The sequence below is a fragment of the Salvelinus sp. IW2-2015 genome, linkage group LG22 (genome assembly GCF_002910315.2).
Source record: "Salvelinus sp. IW2-2015 linkage group LG22, ASM291031v2, whole genome shotgun sequence".
Lineage (NCBI taxonomy): Eukaryota > Metazoa > Chordata > Actinopteri > Salmoniformes > Salmonidae > Salvelinus > Salvelinus sp. IW2-2015.
This window is the reverse complement of record NC_036862.1, coordinates 18,974,224-18,992,311: the sequence shown is the minus strand read 5'-3', so window position 1 is coordinate 18,992,311 and position 18,088 is coordinate 18,974,224. Positions and strand designations below refer to the sequence as shown.

At 42.8% G+C, this 18,088-nt stretch overlaps 1 protein-coding gene across 3 annotated transcripts; it reads right to left on the bottom strand.

The window, feature by feature from the left end:
- Nucleotides 1-4,038: 4,038 nt before the first annotated feature.
- Nucleotides 4,039-18,084, bottom strand: LOC111982779 (spartin). Of its 3 annotated transcripts, none has more exons than XM_024014370.2 (8): nucleotides 17,996-18,084; nucleotides 11,947-12,767; nucleotides 10,525-10,722; nucleotides 8,742-8,892; nucleotides 8,417-8,611; nucleotides 7,863-8,021; nucleotides 7,460-7,550; nucleotides 4,039-6,329 (listed from the first exon to the last, which is right to left on the bottom strand). In XM_024014370.2, the coding sequence occupies exons 2-8, from the start codon at nucleotides 12,763-12,765 to the stop codon at nucleotides 6,125-6,127; spliced, it is 1,818 nt and encodes a 605-aa protein (XP_023870138.1). In that variant the 5' UTR covers nucleotides 12,766-12,767; nucleotides 17,996-18,084; the 3' UTR covers nucleotides 4,039-6,124. The 3 variants fall into 3 exon arrangements, with proteins under 3 accessions (XP_023870138.1, XP_023870137.1, XP_023870139.1); XM_024014369.2 differs by lacking the exon at nucleotides 17,996-18,084 and adding an exon at nucleotides 13,221-13,599; XM_024014371.2 differs by lacking the exon at nucleotides 17,996-18,084 and adding an exon at nucleotides 13,221-13,599 and having other exon boundaries at nucleotides 6,155-6,882.
- Between the last annotated feature and the right edge of the window lie 4 nt (nucleotides 18,085-18,088).

Genomic DNA, 18,088 nt, shown 5'->3' with positions numbered 1-18,088 from the left:
CCCCAAGACGTTGTAGGATCTGCAGTTCTCAAGAAAGGGGTAGGGCCTATGAAAAAATAACAAAATCCACACCCTCCTGTGGTTTATACACCCCAATGAACTGTCATTATTTTGATGATATAATAAGTTCTATTTGGGTGAAGCATACTCCCAGATAGAGGCTCGTAAAAGATCTACTCGACATCATTAGGGGTCAATTCTGTTTGTTAATTTGTGTCCTAAGCTGGTTTAAGTGTGCACCTATTGGTGCGAAGCTTAGTTGTATTTATAATTTCTTAGAACCCACTGAAATAAAAAAGGTTTACCGATACGATTGTGAATTAGAAGTGTAAAAATAATCAAACAATGTTACCAGAAAACCCATTAACCTGTGTCATTGCATCTCATAGTTGAGATGTCTTCATCAGCGGGCTAGGCCGAGAACTGACACAAACTACATAAGTATTTATTTATCAAGTATAATGTGTTGGATATGTGTGTGTGTTTGATATTGAAAGTGAGTTTTTAGAGCCTCACAATATAGCCTAAATTTTGTGTAAACTTCCTGACTTCTACAACTGATGCAAAATGATTTTCTAAAAACTAAAGGGGTGAAAACTACCAAATAAACATAATTTTTATTCTGATAAAATAAAAAATAGGGGCTACTATTTTGTATAATGAGGGCCTTTAACTACCTCTTTTGTGAGATACAATCTTTAATTATTGCCATATGCCTGAAGAGAGGTCCTACAAGCTTTATAATTTATATATAAAAAAGCAACCAATAACTCGACCGCAGAGGCCAGTAAATGCGGATCTTCAAATCTGTCATTCAGATTATGATTTAAAAAATTTTATGGAAATCTGAAAACGTGTTCCTATACTCATTTGGTTCTACTAAGTGATATTAAATTATTCAAATTGACGGCACTATGTATGTTAAAAAAAAAATGAGGTTCAGTAGCTAGTTTGCATCCATGGAGTTTTCATGTAGTTTGCAGCCATGAGTAGTTCCACAGTATATATATATTTATTGAGAGAGAGAATTGACAGAGCTGATTGTCAGATCATTAACAACACCCTCAGGTTATGTACAATTATTGATGATTGGGCAGACAGATGAAAAATACAGTGGTGACCTGATGGTTGTCTAACTCAGGACTGGTTTAGGGAGACAGAGAGCTGTAATGTTGTCCAACCCGGGGGGTAGTTGTGTAGGGAGACAGAGAGCTGTAATGTTGTCTAACTCAGGATGTAATGGTGTAGAGAGACAGAGAGCTGTAATGTTGTCTCACTCAGTAGGTAATGGTGTAGGGAGACAGAGAGATGTAATGTCTAACTCTGGAGGTAGTGGTGTAGGGAGAGCTCTCAGTAGGTAATGGTGTAGGGAGAGAGAGAGATGTAATGTTGTCTAACTCAGTAGGTAATGGTGTAGGGAGACAGAGAGCTGTAATATTGTCTAACTCAGGAGGTAGTGGTGTAGGGAGACAGAGAGCTAATAGTTTCTAACTCAGGACTGGTTTGCAGAGAGCTTCAGTAGTAAAGTGTAGGGAACAGAAGCTTAAGCTAACTCCGAGGTAATGGTGTAGGGAGACAGAGAGACTGTAATGTTGTCTAACTCAGTAGGTATGGAGTGTAGGAGACAGAGAGCTGTAATGTTGTCTAACTCAGTATAATGGTTAGGGAGACAGAGAGCTGTAATGGTCTAACTCGGGTAGTGTTAGGGGACAGAAGCTGTAATGTCAACTCAGTAGGTAAGTGGTGTAGGGAGACAGAGAGCTGTAATGTGTCTAAACTCATAGGTAAGTGTAGGAGACAGAGAGATGTAATGTTGTCTAACTCAGTAGGTAATGGTAGGGAGACAGAGATATGTAATGTCTAACCAGGGGTAGTGATGTAGGAGACAGAGAAGCTGTAATGTCTAACTCAGGGGTATGTGTAGGAGACAGAGAGATGTAAGTTGTCTAACTCAGTAGTATGTGGTAGGAACAGAGAATGTAATTCTAACTCAGGGTGTAGTGAGTAGGCCGACAAGAAAGCCTGTAAGTCTAATCAGGGAGTATTGTAGCGAGACAGAGAGATGTAATGTCTAACTCAGGGGGTAATGGTGTATGGAGACAGAGAGCTGAAATGTTATCTAACGCTGGAGGAATACGGTTTTGACGTGTCAGTCCTATATCTAGGAGATATAAGAAAGCTTAGGAAATATACTATATATATATATTTTTGGGAGACCCATATTTAATCCCTTATTTTTGTTGGCACAAAACCACCTCCATACTTCAATTMATTTGTATGGGTTACCTTCAGACGAGTCCCATGTCACTTGTGGGGGACGTAGAGCAAAACAGAGAACATCCTCGTGTTCCTAAGAGTCTCATCTTTCAATAGAGTGGTCACAGGCCAAACTTTTTGTAGGCCAAACTGTTCGGACGGTACAGATGGTTTCGTGAGAAGACCAATTTTCGGGATGTCTCATGGTCTGACAAACACACCTGTAGCTYGGTCACCTTCCACCGCAGATGCGGAAGGCCGACATAGGCGAATGTGGGGATTGAGACGCAGCCCATTCAATTTTGCAGATATATTTAGTTTAAACTGACAGATTTTGAATGKGATTTTTGTATTATGTTAATTTGATTGACGCACGGGTGGGTCACTAGACTCTTAAGGATTAATAACTAATAAAACATGAAAACAACAATAAATGATCAAATGTCTCGAGACGTTTTAAGACATTGTATTTCAAAGAGGTGTTCATAGACTGTCTTAAAMGAGTCATCATCTCAAGACGTCTTCATTTATAAGCCTTAAGATGTCTCAAGACATGGATTAAGATGTCTCAAAACAGAGAGCTGACAGAGATTTTTAACCGAGTTGGGCCTCTCTCTTCGTCTTTCTGTAATGGCTGGGTATATAGGTTACTCGTGGGCGTAGTTTTGCGCCAAGGTTGGTATGGATAAAAAGGATGCCTGCCAGGCAGGCCGAAACTCCATCCCACCAAAACAGGCTGAAATTTCAGGTAGTCTTTTCAAACAGCTCTTACAATAAAAGGGCATTATTGTAATAATTTTCACAATTTCACATTATTATTCCAACCCTGTGGAGATATATATAAAACAAAGGAAAAATCCAGTTTTTGACTGCACTGGGCCTTTAAATTCTGTGAACAAAAATAATATCCAACGCAGTCTCATTCCAAGAATGAATTTTGACTTGTTTGATTCGGTGTTAAACTCAAATATGAGATTATAGCATCTATGGACCCTCTCAACCTTTTCAGTCATAAGTGGTGGACCACTGGTGTGTGACGTGTAGCCTATAGTTTAATTTTGAGCAGAAGGAAATTCACTCTGCTCTTTATCAAGAACCTGAAAGATACAGGGTACCTTTCAGCGCTCCAACTCACTGTAGCTAGCCATCTCTGTCTTGATTACAAATTTATAAAACACGCAACTCAAATATGTAAATCGTGAACATAATGTAGAGGTAGGGCTTGAACCTCAAACAATTCTAATACAGTGATATGACATTATGTGATTGAGGAGTAATACAGCCTAATAATAATAATAGTAGCCTAATCATCACCATTATGCATAAATAATAAAAAGTACATTTTGATTGAATGTGATTCAACTAATTCAAATGTGAATGAGCTCCWTTGCATTCAGGATAAATCACTTGGAAAACGTGCTGCAAAATGCTTGAAAATTATCCTATTTCACTAACTTGATTTCCAGGTAATTTGAGTGGCATCTGCATGAAAATTCTCCTTTATGCTAGGTAAACACAAATGCATTTCTGAATGATATATTATGCTTAAGCCAAATACCTTTGGCCCATATTTAATCTAATGCGATAGCCGAGTCCGGCCTGGTTGCCAGTCTGTTCAGCTATTACATGCCACTCCTTGCATTCCGTGTCATTTGTCAAGACAGAGAGTAGGAGATGATTGTTATAGAGACTGGTACCCAGACTAAGTCAGGTCTATTATGAAGTAGAAATGCCCAGACAGACAGATGACATGCTCTATCCAAACCGATGATATACAACACATTCTTCTATAGCTTTTTATTACATATCAGATATTTGGTTAATCATCAGGCCATGTGACTATTTGTTCACATAGGGCCACAGAAGCACAGAGTCATTATTTGGAAAATCACAACCACTTTGTGAGAATGCTGATGTGTATTTAATGTCTGCATGAGATTTCAAGTTCACACAAAAAGACAGTCTGCCTTCACTTTACACAGATATATTACTAAAGACAATTCACATTGAATAAACATTAGCCCAAGGTAAATAATGAATGGTAGACAGCATTACAAGTTAAATACAGTATGTTGACAACATAACACATATACGGCRACACTAATCATAAACACACACTCAAATTGTGCTGAAACTGTTAATRTATTTATATCTGTAATTTTTCCATAATTATTTCTTTCAGATGTCATAGTTAAAAACAATTGTCCAAATGTTAATGGCATTGAATATAATTATCTTTACATCACATGAAAAAAAAAAAAAAGTTTGTCCTTTCATAGAAAATTAATATCACAGCTTTAAAAAGTAATAATCAGATACCAAGTTGAAAGGATAGGTTATAGCTTCTCAAAGATAATGAAATGGACCACAGGACGATACAGATAGCAAGCCCACGCTACTGTAAGGTGGCTGTATTGGCCTATGGTTACAGTAGCATACAGCCTGTAGTAACTGSTTATTAAGGCATACTAAGCAAACCATGGACCATTCTAAAACCAGTTCAAACCTCCACTGCTTCTACATTTGGATTGACTCTTTCCTCTGCATTACAAAGTCATGACAAGAGTATACCTTAGAGACCCTTGTTCCATCTTATATAGTACCCTCAACAGCTATTTAACTATTCCTGTGCTTGCTGTGGTTTCGTCTTGTTTCACACATTAACATTATTTCATTGATTAAATGAACCCAAACATGTATTCTTATAGCACATAGTCAGCATGCTGCTGGGTTTCTTCCCCACCATACACCTTGACTTTCAGATAAGGGTTGCACATTTCTAGCAACTTTTGCAAAATTCCCAGGTTTTMCAGAAATCCTGGTTGGMACTTCCAGGAATCAGGWGTGAATTAATCTTGAAACCCAGAACCCAATGCTGACCTCGGGTTACGGGTGGGGAAAAAGACTAGGTGGGGATAAGCAGAACATCCAGATTCCTCCAACCAGAATTTCTGGAAAACCTGGGGATTTTGGGACAGTTTTTGTGCAGAATTGTGCAACTCTACCTCAGTTACACCTTTACTTCCAGATACATTGAACTGTGGACAGTGTTACTACAGTACTACTGCAGTAATACTACTGTTACTACAGAATTACTACAATAGGTCAACAGCAGTAGTCTTGAAACAAACAGTTCCATCTGAAATTTAAACAAGAATCCTGCTTTCAGTTTATATTTATATCACCTACGTGACTTTTTAAATTCCGGTGTCCTCTTCTCACCAACATTGAACACAAATAACTTAGCGATTATACATCAGCCTACCTACATACAACGTCCATCTTAGTTATTATAATATTTGACATTATTATAATGTCATTATACCATTCATTATGAAGATTAAAGTGCTTAACAGTTGTATCAAACCCTAGTAACATTTCTAGRGGCTATTAGTCAACTAAAGCATTTATGTATAGATAGGTTTCTTTATAGAAGAATACAAATCATGTTTTAATTAAAGCTCAAAAGGAAAGAGGAAGAGGACATGGGGCGCGTCCCAAATGGCACCCAATTCCCTTTGTAGTGCACTATAAATCGGGAATAGGGTGCCATTTTGGAAGCAAACCTATCCTCTACTCTCTAGGCACTTGGGTAGATCTGAAAGAATAGGATATGTTTAATCAATATGGTAGTACCTCAGCCTTTCCCTATGACAGACTAGGCAGGTAGAAGTTGACATTTTGCTCACACCTATCCAGTCCTCTTATATCTACACCAGTGCTCTGTGGGTAAGGGCTATGGTAAGTGTCATGGGGTTAGGGGTTGACTGTCCCAAATTGCACCCTATTCTCTATTTTGTCTGGTCAAAAGTAGTGACAATATGGAATAGGGTGCCACTTGGGACGTAGACTTGTTCCCGGATGGAGCCTATTTGTCCCGTTTCTCTACTTGTTTCTGGTTAGTATTAGGGTCCCGTAGCTGGTAGTCCTCCAGGATGGCCACGGCCGTCTGTTTGCCAGTCTTCTTCACCGCAGCTTTAATGCCCAGGTTGTCAATGTTGAAGGCGGTGACGCCCATGTTAATGGCTGAGTTCACAGCATGGTCTGTGGCCTGGCCGGCTGCCGCCCCATACCTTATAATCACACACAACCAACTGTTGAGAGGGGGAGGGCTGGAGGGCAATTACAGGGAACAGCAAGGACAGCAACAACATGCAACTAGGATTAAAGCCACCACCSATGCAGAGCATGAATTCAACAGAATTATTCAAGTTGTCTGACTATTCATAAATATACAACTGATTATATTGTGGGGCTGGTGACTGCACTTATTTCTACAGATAATACACATCAATTCAATAAGTGCATCAATTCATACTATGATTATGTATTAGGAATAGTTATATTGTTTTCAATGAAGTCAGGAAAAAGAGTTGGTTAGTTAGAAACCAGAGGAATCAGTGTCAGCCACATGTTGAATTACGGGTGCATAGCYGAGTAGGATAGAMGAGTAGCCTGTTTAGAGAGTAGAGGTGAATCTAGCAGCTTTACATTCAGACCACTTAGAAATAGAGGCTAAGCCTTGACCATGCTTCTCGTTATTAAGGAGGGTTCATTMAAGGCTGGCTTTAAATACATGTCTTCTTGTCATTAGGAGGGTCTAAGATGTTTTGTAGACCCCTAAATCTGAAAAATAAGTGGAAGAGGGAAATGTACTGTAAGTGCTTGCTTGTCTTGTCTAAACCTGGTTTAGCAAAACCTGGTCTAGCAAAACAAAAGAACAGACATACACATCCGAGCTGGGTGGACAGGAGCAAATGTAAAGTCAAGCAAGTAGTACTGCCAATCAGACATGGTGAATGAGCTGAGCACAGAACACATTCGGCTGGTAGCCTAGCGGTTAGAGCGTTGGGCCAGTAACCGAAAGGTCCCTGGTTCGATTACCCAAGCAGACAAGGTGAAAAATCTGTCCATGTGCCCTTGAACAAGGCATTTAACCCTAATTTACTCCATGAGCGCCGCACTACTATGTCTGACCTTTTAAAATAACACATTTCACTTCACCTATCCGGTGTATGTGACAATACAACATCTTTACTTATTTTGACATGGSTGCGTCTCAAATGGCACCCCATTCCCTATTTAGTGCACTACTTTTGACCAGGACCCATAGGCTCATCGAGTGCCATTTGAGACGTAGCCATGTTGAATGAGAAGAGCACAGACAACACATGTTGGTTGAAATGTACAGAGAAAAACKTACTTATGCTTGACAGTGTTGACGGTTTCTGAGGCAACGGAGACGGTGATGTTCTTTGCTGCTACTTCCAAGCCAGTCCACATGGTAGCGAAGCCTTCAGGTAGAATGACAGGAACCACAACAATGACTAGACACTTGGTAGAATAGGGGGCACATCATCCATGTGAACCATCCTTAAGAACAAGACAGACCGATACGAACGACGGCCATGAGGAGCGGATGGCCGTCCTATAGCCTCTGGCCATAAAACATCGGCCGCCATTATCTATTCATTCCCCCTGAATCTCCACTGTTCGTTGACACCCAGCAGGTGATCTGCGCACGGCCAACGTTCGTGTTGTTCTGTCTTGTCCTATACAATCACTAGTCTAGTGACTATAACAACCACAACAGTGACCACGTGTACCTTGAACTCCGCTAGCAGCCACCACCATGGCTCCATCAATGTTGGATCGTCCATCTTTGTCTTTCTTCATGGACTCCGGAACCAACTTGCCTCCATGTTTCTTCACGTGGGGAGCTATCTCTCTACCCACACACCCTGCCACCATACACACACCGTCCACTACAAACACACCCCGTCATAACACAACACGCACCCCGTCATAACATAATACACACCACCACACACACACACAGTCCACTACACACACACCCCATCATAGCACAAAACAAATCCCATCATAACACAACCAGTCATAACACAACACACATCCGTCATAACACAACACACACCACCATACAAATCATCCACTACTAACACACCCATCCACAGTCAACTCCTTCCAACACCACAACCAATCAGACAGTCAACTCCTTCCAACACCAGAACCAATTACACAGTTAGCATCTTCCAACACCAGAACTAATCAGACAGTCAACTCCTTCCAACACCAGAACTAATCAGACAGTCAACTCCTTCCAACACCAGAACTAATCAGACACTCAGCTGCTTCTCACCAAGGAACTGGCTGACGCGGACAGCGCCCCCGGTGGCCTGTTTGGCTACATGCAATCCCTTGGAGACAGAGGGGCTGACGTGGGCTGGCTTGTCCTCGGGGGTGATGTGCTCCCGCAGTTTGGACGCCCCCTTCTGGATGGCTATGCCAGTGAACTCAGCCCCCTTCACCAGGCCCCAGCTCAGCCACGATGCCCCTGGATGGAAAAAACACAGTAGGTGTGAGTGAAACACAGCATACATTCCCTAACCTTAACCCCTACAGCCTCGGGTTAGGATGCCATTGGTTAAGGTTAGCGTTGTTGGGGTTAGGGCCCTGGGTCTGACCTGTGAGGATGCCGCTGGCCACTTTCTCGCTCCACTCTGGCAGGTTCTTCTCATCCTCCTCCTCCTCTGCTGCTGGGGCCTCCTCTTCCTCGAGGGGAGCGATGGACACCTTCTGGCTCAGGTTGATGCTGTCTGCTGCCTCATTTGGAGCCTGCAGCAGCAGGACATGTATTAATATGGTGCTTTGAAACAGCGGTTTTATGACACCTGGTGGTGTACATGTACAGCATTGGCAGAAGAACATTGAAGTTTGATTAACTATGCTTCGTTGTCATGGTCCTCTTACAACGAATACAAGACTGGATAGCCTAGCTGGAGCCTAGCAGACCCTGCCTCATGGTAACCTCCTGGTAACCTCCTGGTAACTTCAAGTGCCTTACCCTAACTCTCCTAGTCACATCATAATAACCTCCTAGCAGTAGCCTCCTGCTACCCTAGGGTGCCTCTTCTCCCTCTATCCCCATCCTGATCACAACGTCTCATTCTTCTCTAAACAAAGAAATGGTCACCAGACACATTTCAGAAGTCTCCTTGCTTGAGGAAAACAGACAGAGGGGCATTGTTCTAACACCATCATTGCTATTCTCAACAAGACACAACCTCCTAAATGTACATATATTCCATATGTGATCATGAAAAGCCTACTTGTTTATTGCATTCCATCCCAGAAGCAGCTGTCCATGTGAGAGGTAGTTTATCAACAACATGCCCTCAGTTAAAACCTGGCTGAATACTGTTGCTCGGAGACAGAACCCCCGTCTGACTCCATTACTGTAGTGACTACTGAGGCGGTGTTGTGTTCTAGCCAGATAAGAGCATTAGCACACATTAATGCTCTTCATCTGCCTGACGTTCTAAATTCCCTAACTGCTGAGGCCAGGCGTATTCAGGGAGCAAGCAGTGCAGTAGAGCCTTTAGTGTATGTATCCCAAATGGCACCCAATTTCCTACATCGTGCACTACTTGGGACCAGGTCCCATAGAGCTCTGGTTAAAAGTAGTATACTATGTAGGGAATAGGGTTCCATTTGGGACGCATCAAAATTTCTTCCCTCGACCCACAGTGTCTGCCCTATACCCTCAGTATCTGCCCTAGACGTTGAGAAGGCCCAAGACCCACAGATGAAGTAGAGCGCCTTATAGCAGCAAGCAGTCATTTTCTGGTGATTAGTAACATCAGAAATATGGACCAATCAAATATTGACCAATGAGACTGAATCGTTACTGAGGCTAGAGAGAGCAGAATAGCTCATGTTAAATCTACTACTGCATTAAATCTAGACTGTCCGAAATGGAACACTATTCCGTATGCTGTCCACTATTTTGACCAGGCTCTGTTCAAAGGTAGGGCACTATGCAGAAAATCGGATTCCATTTTGGGATAAATCCCTAATTTGAATCTTACATTCCACTGGGATCATTGGCTGGGAAATAAGAAAACACAGAACAACGCTTGGGAATGACGTCAAACTGTCGCTGTTTCTGAACTGCTGATTTAGAATGGATGTAGGCAACCCTGTCATTCTTTCCATCCAGGGTCCATAACCTTCTGCAAAAGGACACTTGTCATGGTGTGGTGTGACAATGACTCAAATACACCTGAAATCAGCAAAAATGCATCAGGCAGAGAGACACATTTATAATTCTATTACTATTATTCTATTACTTGGACCACCAGACACCTTCATATGGGCCAGTCAGAGAGCAGGACCCTATGGGCCATGGTCAAATGTAGTGCACTATATAGGAAATAGAGCACCATTTGAGACACAGCCGCTGCTCACCTGCACCCTGAGGTCTGTCATCTGGGACAGCAGGTCCTGGAACAGCTGTCTGTCTTCTATAGGCAGTTCAGAGGACAGCACAACGCCCACGTAGGACCCCGGGGCGGACGCCATCATGTCTGGGAACATGAACACCCCTGTGTTACACAGCAGGACGGGGGAGTCAGTGGCCATCAGAGGGTACAGCCAATCACACACCTGGAATACATCAACAGTACAGCCAATCACACAAGACAGTACAGGGAGTTTATACAGAATGACTAACCTAACCCCCCCAGACCAGGCTTACTGGGATATTCCACAATGACAAGTCGACCCCAACCCACCCCAACTCCATGGTACAGTACTGTTAACTCACTGTGAAGACAAACACATCAAGTGGGCTGTTACTATCTCTGACAGTCCCACATAGCCATACAGCTGTTGATTACATTCAGGCCTTGGTGAAACATTAATAAGAGTTGTATTATTTCCATTTCCTTATCTTATCACCAGTCTCAGTACATGTTTACACACTTCAGGTGCATGTGTGCTAAATACTACGGTCTGACATAAACGTTCTGTCATTTAATTCTACAGTGCATCAACGGGCCATTCAGTCACATTAGTCCTTTAGTCTGAGTCGGTCCAGTGCTGAGGTGTGGAAAGCATGGGGACAGTATTACTGAGGAGGGGACAACCTTCTCCACTGTCCTACTCACTGCAGACACACAGCGTGGGGTGTGTGTGTGTGTGTGATTGTGTTATCTATCTCCGGCTCTGTTCAAAGACTAGCGGTGCTGGTGTAATATTCTGTCCATGTGGCAGACAGACAGCAGCAGCATAGAGCCAGAGGTTATCTTGTCATGACACCACAGGGACGGGGAAACCAAAGAGGGAAACCGTCCACCTATAAGCTGTCTCAACTAGGCCTACATTCCTACATACAGGAAAACACAGGGAAGATTCAACACCCTGTCTGTCTCTTTGCTGTAAGTAGTTGTGACACAGGTATCTGTAAACCTGACAAAGTGGCCACTGGGGTTTCCCATCATGACATCATAGAGAACTCCTGCCTGGGATTAGGGCCACTGAGTCACTAATCACATGATGTAGGACACAGATCATTAGATAGCCTATCCCACATATACACGAGCCCAACCCTATTCTAAACACCAACCACACACACACAAACACCTCTGTATGACAGGGAGTTTATGAGCAGAGGCAGAGCAAATCACTGATGATGAAATCGTGTTAAAGTGCACAACGGATACAGAGAGAGATCAAAGAAACAGATACCAAGAACCCTGTGATTTCATCATACACTGAAATGCTGAGATACAATAAGTGTTGACGCTATATTAAGGGCACTGTAAATGGCAACACCCACAGTAGACAGTGACTAGAATTCATCACCCCATCCCCCCACATCCCTCTTACCTGCAGGAAGGCTGGGGGCCGGTTGGGCACACTCTCTGACTGCTGGCTGGTGAACTTGACCATCCGCAGGTACCCTGGGTAGGAGGGAGCGCTGACCTGGCCGTCAGGTGTGACAAAGAATATCTGCACCCCGTGAGGCAGGAAGAAGAGTTCCTCTCCATCCTCCCCCAGGCTCTGAGGAGAGGGGTGAGAGGGGGACATGTGGCTGTAGAACTCCTCTCCCATCAGCGACATTTCTCCAGACTCTGTCCCATAAGAGATAGTCAGGTGGCCGTCAGCCGCCTGGGAAGAGTAGGCTGGGGGCAGCTCGCCAGGCACCACAGACTGTCTAGTGGGAGAAAGAGGCAAGGAGGGAAACACACTGCCGCCCACAGCTCCACCCTGGCGGTTAGTCATCAGCAGCTTGGGTGGAGAAGGCCGCTCTGGTTTCTCCTTCTCCAGTTTGGGGTAGAGGTTTGAGTTAGAGGCTGTCCCTGGGACTCCAATAGAGGCATCTAGAGGTGGTGGGAACTCAGGGTCTGGGCTGGTCTCTAGGGCCGCCAATCGAGTGGTGATGTTGTTCAGAGTCTCCTGCATCTTGTGCTGCATCTGGCGGGCTGACTCCCAGGAGCTGCCAAAACACTCGTCCCCCTGTGAGGGCACGCTGATGGCCCTGAGGAGGTGCTGGCGACCCTGTGTGTACTGGGCCAGGGCCTGGGCCTTGTGGCCAGCTTCATCCTCTGTCAGGCCTCTGTTGATGCACTCAAAGGCCTTCTCATAGCCATCTTTGATCACCTGCAGCCTCGCTCTGTCAAAGGCATCTTGATTGGCTTCCTCCATGCCTGCAAAGAAGACAAGAAAATACATCCATCTGATGAGATATCTCTACAAGGATCTGTTAACACCACAAGTAGCAATCTAACTATCAAAGGTTAAATGATACGAATGAATTACCAATAGCTAGCTAAATAGCTAAATTAAGGAAGCAACAGTTGAGAATCTCAACTATTTAGCTAGCATAGCTCTTCACATTAACTTTGCATAAGGTGGCTGGCAGTCAAAGGCAAGCAATACCATTACTGTAACTAGCTAGCTAGGTTTGTAACGAGAGTATTTTATTAGTTATCAGGTAATAACATCTAAATCATCTCTTTGGATAGCAAGCAAGCCAATTAGTTAGCTAGTTGTGTGTACTTTACCCTTGGGGTGTCGGTAGCTAGCTAGCTATCATGAAAACAAACAGAAACTTGAGACATTTTGTCAATCAAAAGCCATCTAATCTGATAAATCATTACCCGATAACGTTAGACGAGAAGCTCCTGTCAAGTGAACGAGGTGATCAACGTCTGACGTCTGTCTTTTTAGCAGTCTGAGCTAGATTTCAAGCTTTTCTATCAAGGGAAGGCTCTGTGTCATGCGCCTCCAACAACCATGTTTGGCTAATCAACAAAAGAAAATGTAGCGAAAACGAGATTCCCGACCCTCAAAGAGTTGAACTGGTCGAATTCTGGAACAGTTTTGTAATCTTCTGTGTTTACACGTCTTTTCTACGGCGAAGTATAAGAGACAAACAGTTCAAAGTCATAAAGTATGTCACGATAAGATTGACGAGAGCGGGGGGGGGGGGGGCGCTGTTGCTCTTCCCTGACAGAAGGGCTACAGAGTTTTCCACTTTGCCCCAGCCTGACAAAGTGAGAGCAAAGAGAATCTGATGGGGGCATAGCTGCGGGAAGGAGTGGCCCCAGAAAAAAACAGGTATTTTTCTCTGCTCATACMGGAGTAATAAAGGCCTAGTGCACTAATTTAGTGAGTTTAAAAAAAATCCTACATTTGACATTAAACATGTATTCTTTAATTGTTATTTATCATGAGATGCTGCAGCACCCTCGGCACCCTTCCTTCCAGCGGCTATGCATGAATTATTGAGTCAAGTGTTAGTTTTACACTTAAGACACAACTGTAAAAAAAAAAAATTTTGTCTCTTGTATAATAAATTCTATACATTAGTTTATACTGGATTAAGCGTACATTTTTGTTAACTGTAATTTAGGTTCCAACACACTGAAACCAATCTCAGTTCTTGGTTTCAATAGTACATTTTTTCTAAGAGATTGTCAATTGGATAGGCTTTCTGCAAGGTTTTGTATATCTTACCTATCATATGAGTATCCTTTTCTGACTCAAATAGGATTCCCTCAACATTGCTCTGATGTCCAAAAGATTTCAGGTCGAAATTTGGTGACATAAAACTTTCAAGTTGTATGTATTTGAAAATGTCTACAATGGTCAGTCCAAAATGGCTTTTTAATTATGTCATGTAAGTAATTGTATTTCCTATTACCAAGTCATTTACAATTTCTATGCCTTTAGTCTACTATGTGGGCCAATTTACTGTTGAACTCTGACAGTTACTTTACATTAGTGGCAGGGCTCTAGACTTTTTTCCCCCAGTGCTAAGTAAGACAACTGAGATGGTAGTTTATAAGTCAAAAAGTAAGCTATTTCATATAACATATTCAGGGAATGCATGATTTATATTTTGATGTGCAACCTGTCAAAATAAGATCCAGAATTATCAGAATTATTATCTTTGTGCATATTGGCCTAGGCTATAAACTATTGTTCACCATGGGCCCGATTCCAACCCGAGTTAAGCGCGCATAAATGGAACATAATTCCCTTTTTATGCACTTTTCTCTATATGCATATTCTGACCTTAAACTTAAGCATGAGAATAGCAAGCTTTTCACCTGCTATTTGTTTTGGGTGGAGATGGAATAAATGAAGGTGTGGCTGAGGTGTGTCGAACAGATATGCTGTATTCTGACCTTTACTTAATTCCCTCATAATTCCACCACCTTTACGCGCAAGGGAACCATGAATAAGGTCTAGCGAACCTAGCGGTTCCAAGTACTTTGTTTTTTTCCGTTAGAAATAACACCATTCTCTATTCACTGTCATTTATAACTTGATAAGAGCTAGGTAAATGAGTCATTTGTTTGGATAAGAGAATTGTAAATATAAATGACAGTCATATGGCAGCAAACTGAAACATATCAACATATTTCCCACAGTAAAGTTTATGAAATGCTGTGCCATTATGCAAAATGTAAATTGTACAGCCTTTTAACTTACAGGGATGGTCACTCTTGAATATCTTAATTCTAGGATACCCAACTTTCTGCTTCCTATTTCTATCATGTTAAATATTAGCCACTATCAGTATCGACCATCAGTAGGCCTAATAACAACACATATTGATTCAACTGCAAATGTACTTTTAGTTCCCTTCAATTGGTATAGCCTACATTATCATTCCATTTAATTACATTGTTTTATTTACCTTCATTTGCTTCCTCTGTAAACGCAGTCACAGCCATGTGGTTGTTGCTGAGGATTATTAGCAACAATTGATAATATAAAAAAAAAAAAATGACATGCAGGTTAATTAAGTCGTTACGAGCAGAGCGCAGACCAAGCCATAACAGTTCGAACCCGACGGATGGCGCAATACTTGGCTGTGTCATCACACAGTTCCATGGTTAGTGCAGGCAATAGACGAGGGTATAGCCCAGACCCGGCGCCAGGATAAAATTATTAAGGAGGCAGTTGGGGGTTCTTGCATTGGAATTATATTGAATTATACTTATATATAATCACGCCATACCACAATAAACATAAAGTTCAAATGCAGAGCCTCCGAGATCATTGAGTGCTTTTGAAATCTGTAGCCTCTGTATCAGCACAGTGGACAGCTAGGCTGTTCTGGTATTCAATATAGGCTGCAAGATAGATAGGGCAATTCACCTATTACAAACAGCCTAAGTGAATGCAGCCTTACACACAGCTGTCTTACCAAAATAATGCAAACTGAATGCAGAAAGTAGTAGCATAGTTATCCATGCATGGAAACAGAAATACTGAATAGCAGTTTGGCTTAGAATCCCCACACAACTGCGAATGCTAACGAATGCACAGCTATTTTAAGGTCTCTCCAGAGATGTTCAATCGGGATCAAATCCGGACTCTGGCTGGGCCACTCAATGACATTCAGAGACTTGTCACTCCTGCATTGTCTTGGCTGTGTGCTTAGGGTCGTTGTCCTGTTGGAAGGTGAACCATTCCCCCAGTCTGAGGTCCTGAGCGCTCTGGAGCAGGTTTTCATCTAGGATCTTGCTGTACTTTGCTCTGTTTATCTTTCCCTCGATCCTGACTAGTATCCTAGTCTCTGCTGCCACTACCATGCTTCACCGTAAGGATGGTGCCAGGTTTCCTCTAGACGTGACGCTTGGCATTCAGGCCAAAGAGTTCAATCTTGGTTTCATCAGACCAGAGAATCTTGTTTCTTGTTGAGTCTTTAGGTGCCTTTTGGGAAACTCCAAGCGGGCTGTCATGGGTCTTTTACTGAGGAGTTGCCTCCGTCTGGCCACTCTACCATAAAGGCCTGATTGGTGGAGTCCTGCAGAGATGGTTGTCCTTCTGGAAAGTTCTCCCATCTCCACAGAGGAACTCTAGAGCTCTGTCAGAGTGACCATCGGGTTGTTGGTCACATCCCTGACCAAGGCCCTTCTCCCCTGATTGCTCAGTTTGGCCGGGTGGCCAGCTCTAGGAAGAGTCTTGGTGGTTCCAAACTTCTTCCATTTAAGAATGATGGAGGCCACTGTGTTCTTGGGGACCTTCAATGCTGCAGAAATGTTTTGGTACCATTCCCCAGATCTTTGCCTCGACACAATCCTGTCTCTGAGCTCTACGGACAATTCCTTCAACCTCATGGCTTGGTTTTTGTTCTGACATGCATTGTCAACTGTGGGACCTTATATAGACAGGTTTGTGCCTTTCCAAATCATGTCCAATCAATTAATTTACCACGGGTGGACTCTAATCACATTGTAAAATCATCTCAAGGATAATCAATGGAAACAGGATGCACCTGAGCAGAATTTCAAGTCTCATAGCAAAGGGTCTGAATACTTATGTAAATAAGGTATTTATGTTTTTTATTTGCAAAAATGCCTAAAAAGCTGTTTTCGTTTTGCCATTATGGGGCATTATGTGTAGATTGCTGAGTTGTTGTTTTATTAATCCATTTTAGAATCAGCCTGTAACGTAACAAAATGTGGAAAAAGTCAAGAGGTCTGAATACTTTCTGAAGGCATTGTATAAAGATGAGAGGGCCTGAGAGTAGGTGGCAGTATAGAGAGGGGCAGAGGGACGAGGGCCCTGAGTGATGAGGTCTGCAGATGGAGGGCAGTCAGTGTCTGGACCTCTCTCTCTCTCCCTCAGGCCTCAGGGAAGAGCAACAGCTCTCATCAGACATAGTAAAAACATGCAGCTACAGTGCATAAAGAGAGGATGGAAAAAACGGTTTCTTTCATGCAAGCCCGTGTAAGTGCAGTGTCCTGTAGACGTTTTGCGAGTGGAGAAGGTAACACAGGGAAAGACATTGGGGGGGGAATGAAAGAATAAAGCAAGCAAGGGGCTCTCGAGTGGCGCAGTAGTCGAAGGCACTGCATCTCAGTGCTAGAGGTGTCACTACAGACCCTGGTTCGATTCCAGGCTGTATCACAATCGGCCGTGAATAGGAGTCCCATAGGGTAGCGCACAATTGGCCCAGCGTCGTCGGGGTTAGGGTTTGGCCGGGGTAGGCCGTCATTATAAATAAGAATTTGTTCTTAACTGACTTGCCTAGTTAAATAAAGGTTCAATAAAACAATTAAAAAAGGAAGTATGGAAAGATCACAGAGCTTGGAAACACAAAAAAAGGAAGGATCTGAAAGGGTCCTTGCTATCTGGGCTCCTACCTCCCAATGAAGTTAACATTTTAAATGGTTAAGGAAACGGTAAGGGTTAAGTTTAGGGTAGGGAGATCCCAAGAAACCGAGTTTGCACTACCCGAGTTTGAGACACCCCGGAAGAGACATCAAAGCATTTTAATTGGTTAACAGCATTTGCCTTGTTGTGCACCGCCAAAACAGATACTTTATTTAGCTAGCTAAATTTATAGCATGGCTTGATTGATTTATATAGATGGGTCAAGCGTACACGTGACACACTAGTTACATTAACTTACCGGTAGCTTAGCTTGCTAGCTAGGTGTTGTCAACTTTTCAATGGTGCGTCTTTCAGTTTCAACTTTAGCGTTGTCATTTCGAGCTCACGAGAG

Bases quoted from the DNA above. Each gene is read 5' to 3' on its own strand.
- LOC111982779 (XM_024014370.2), bottom strand. From the start codon at position 12,765: ATGGAGGAAGCCAATCAAGATGCCTTTGACAGAGCGAGGCTGCAGGTG. The intron at 10,723-11,946 runs GTAAGAGGGATG...GATGTATTCCAG, and splicing joins GGCCCCCAGCCTTCCTGCAG to GTGTGTGATTGGCTGTACCC. The intron at 8,893-10,524 runs GTGAGCAGCGGC...CTGCTGCTGCAG, and splicing joins TGACAGACCTCAGGGTGCAG to GCTCCAAATGAGGCAGCAGA.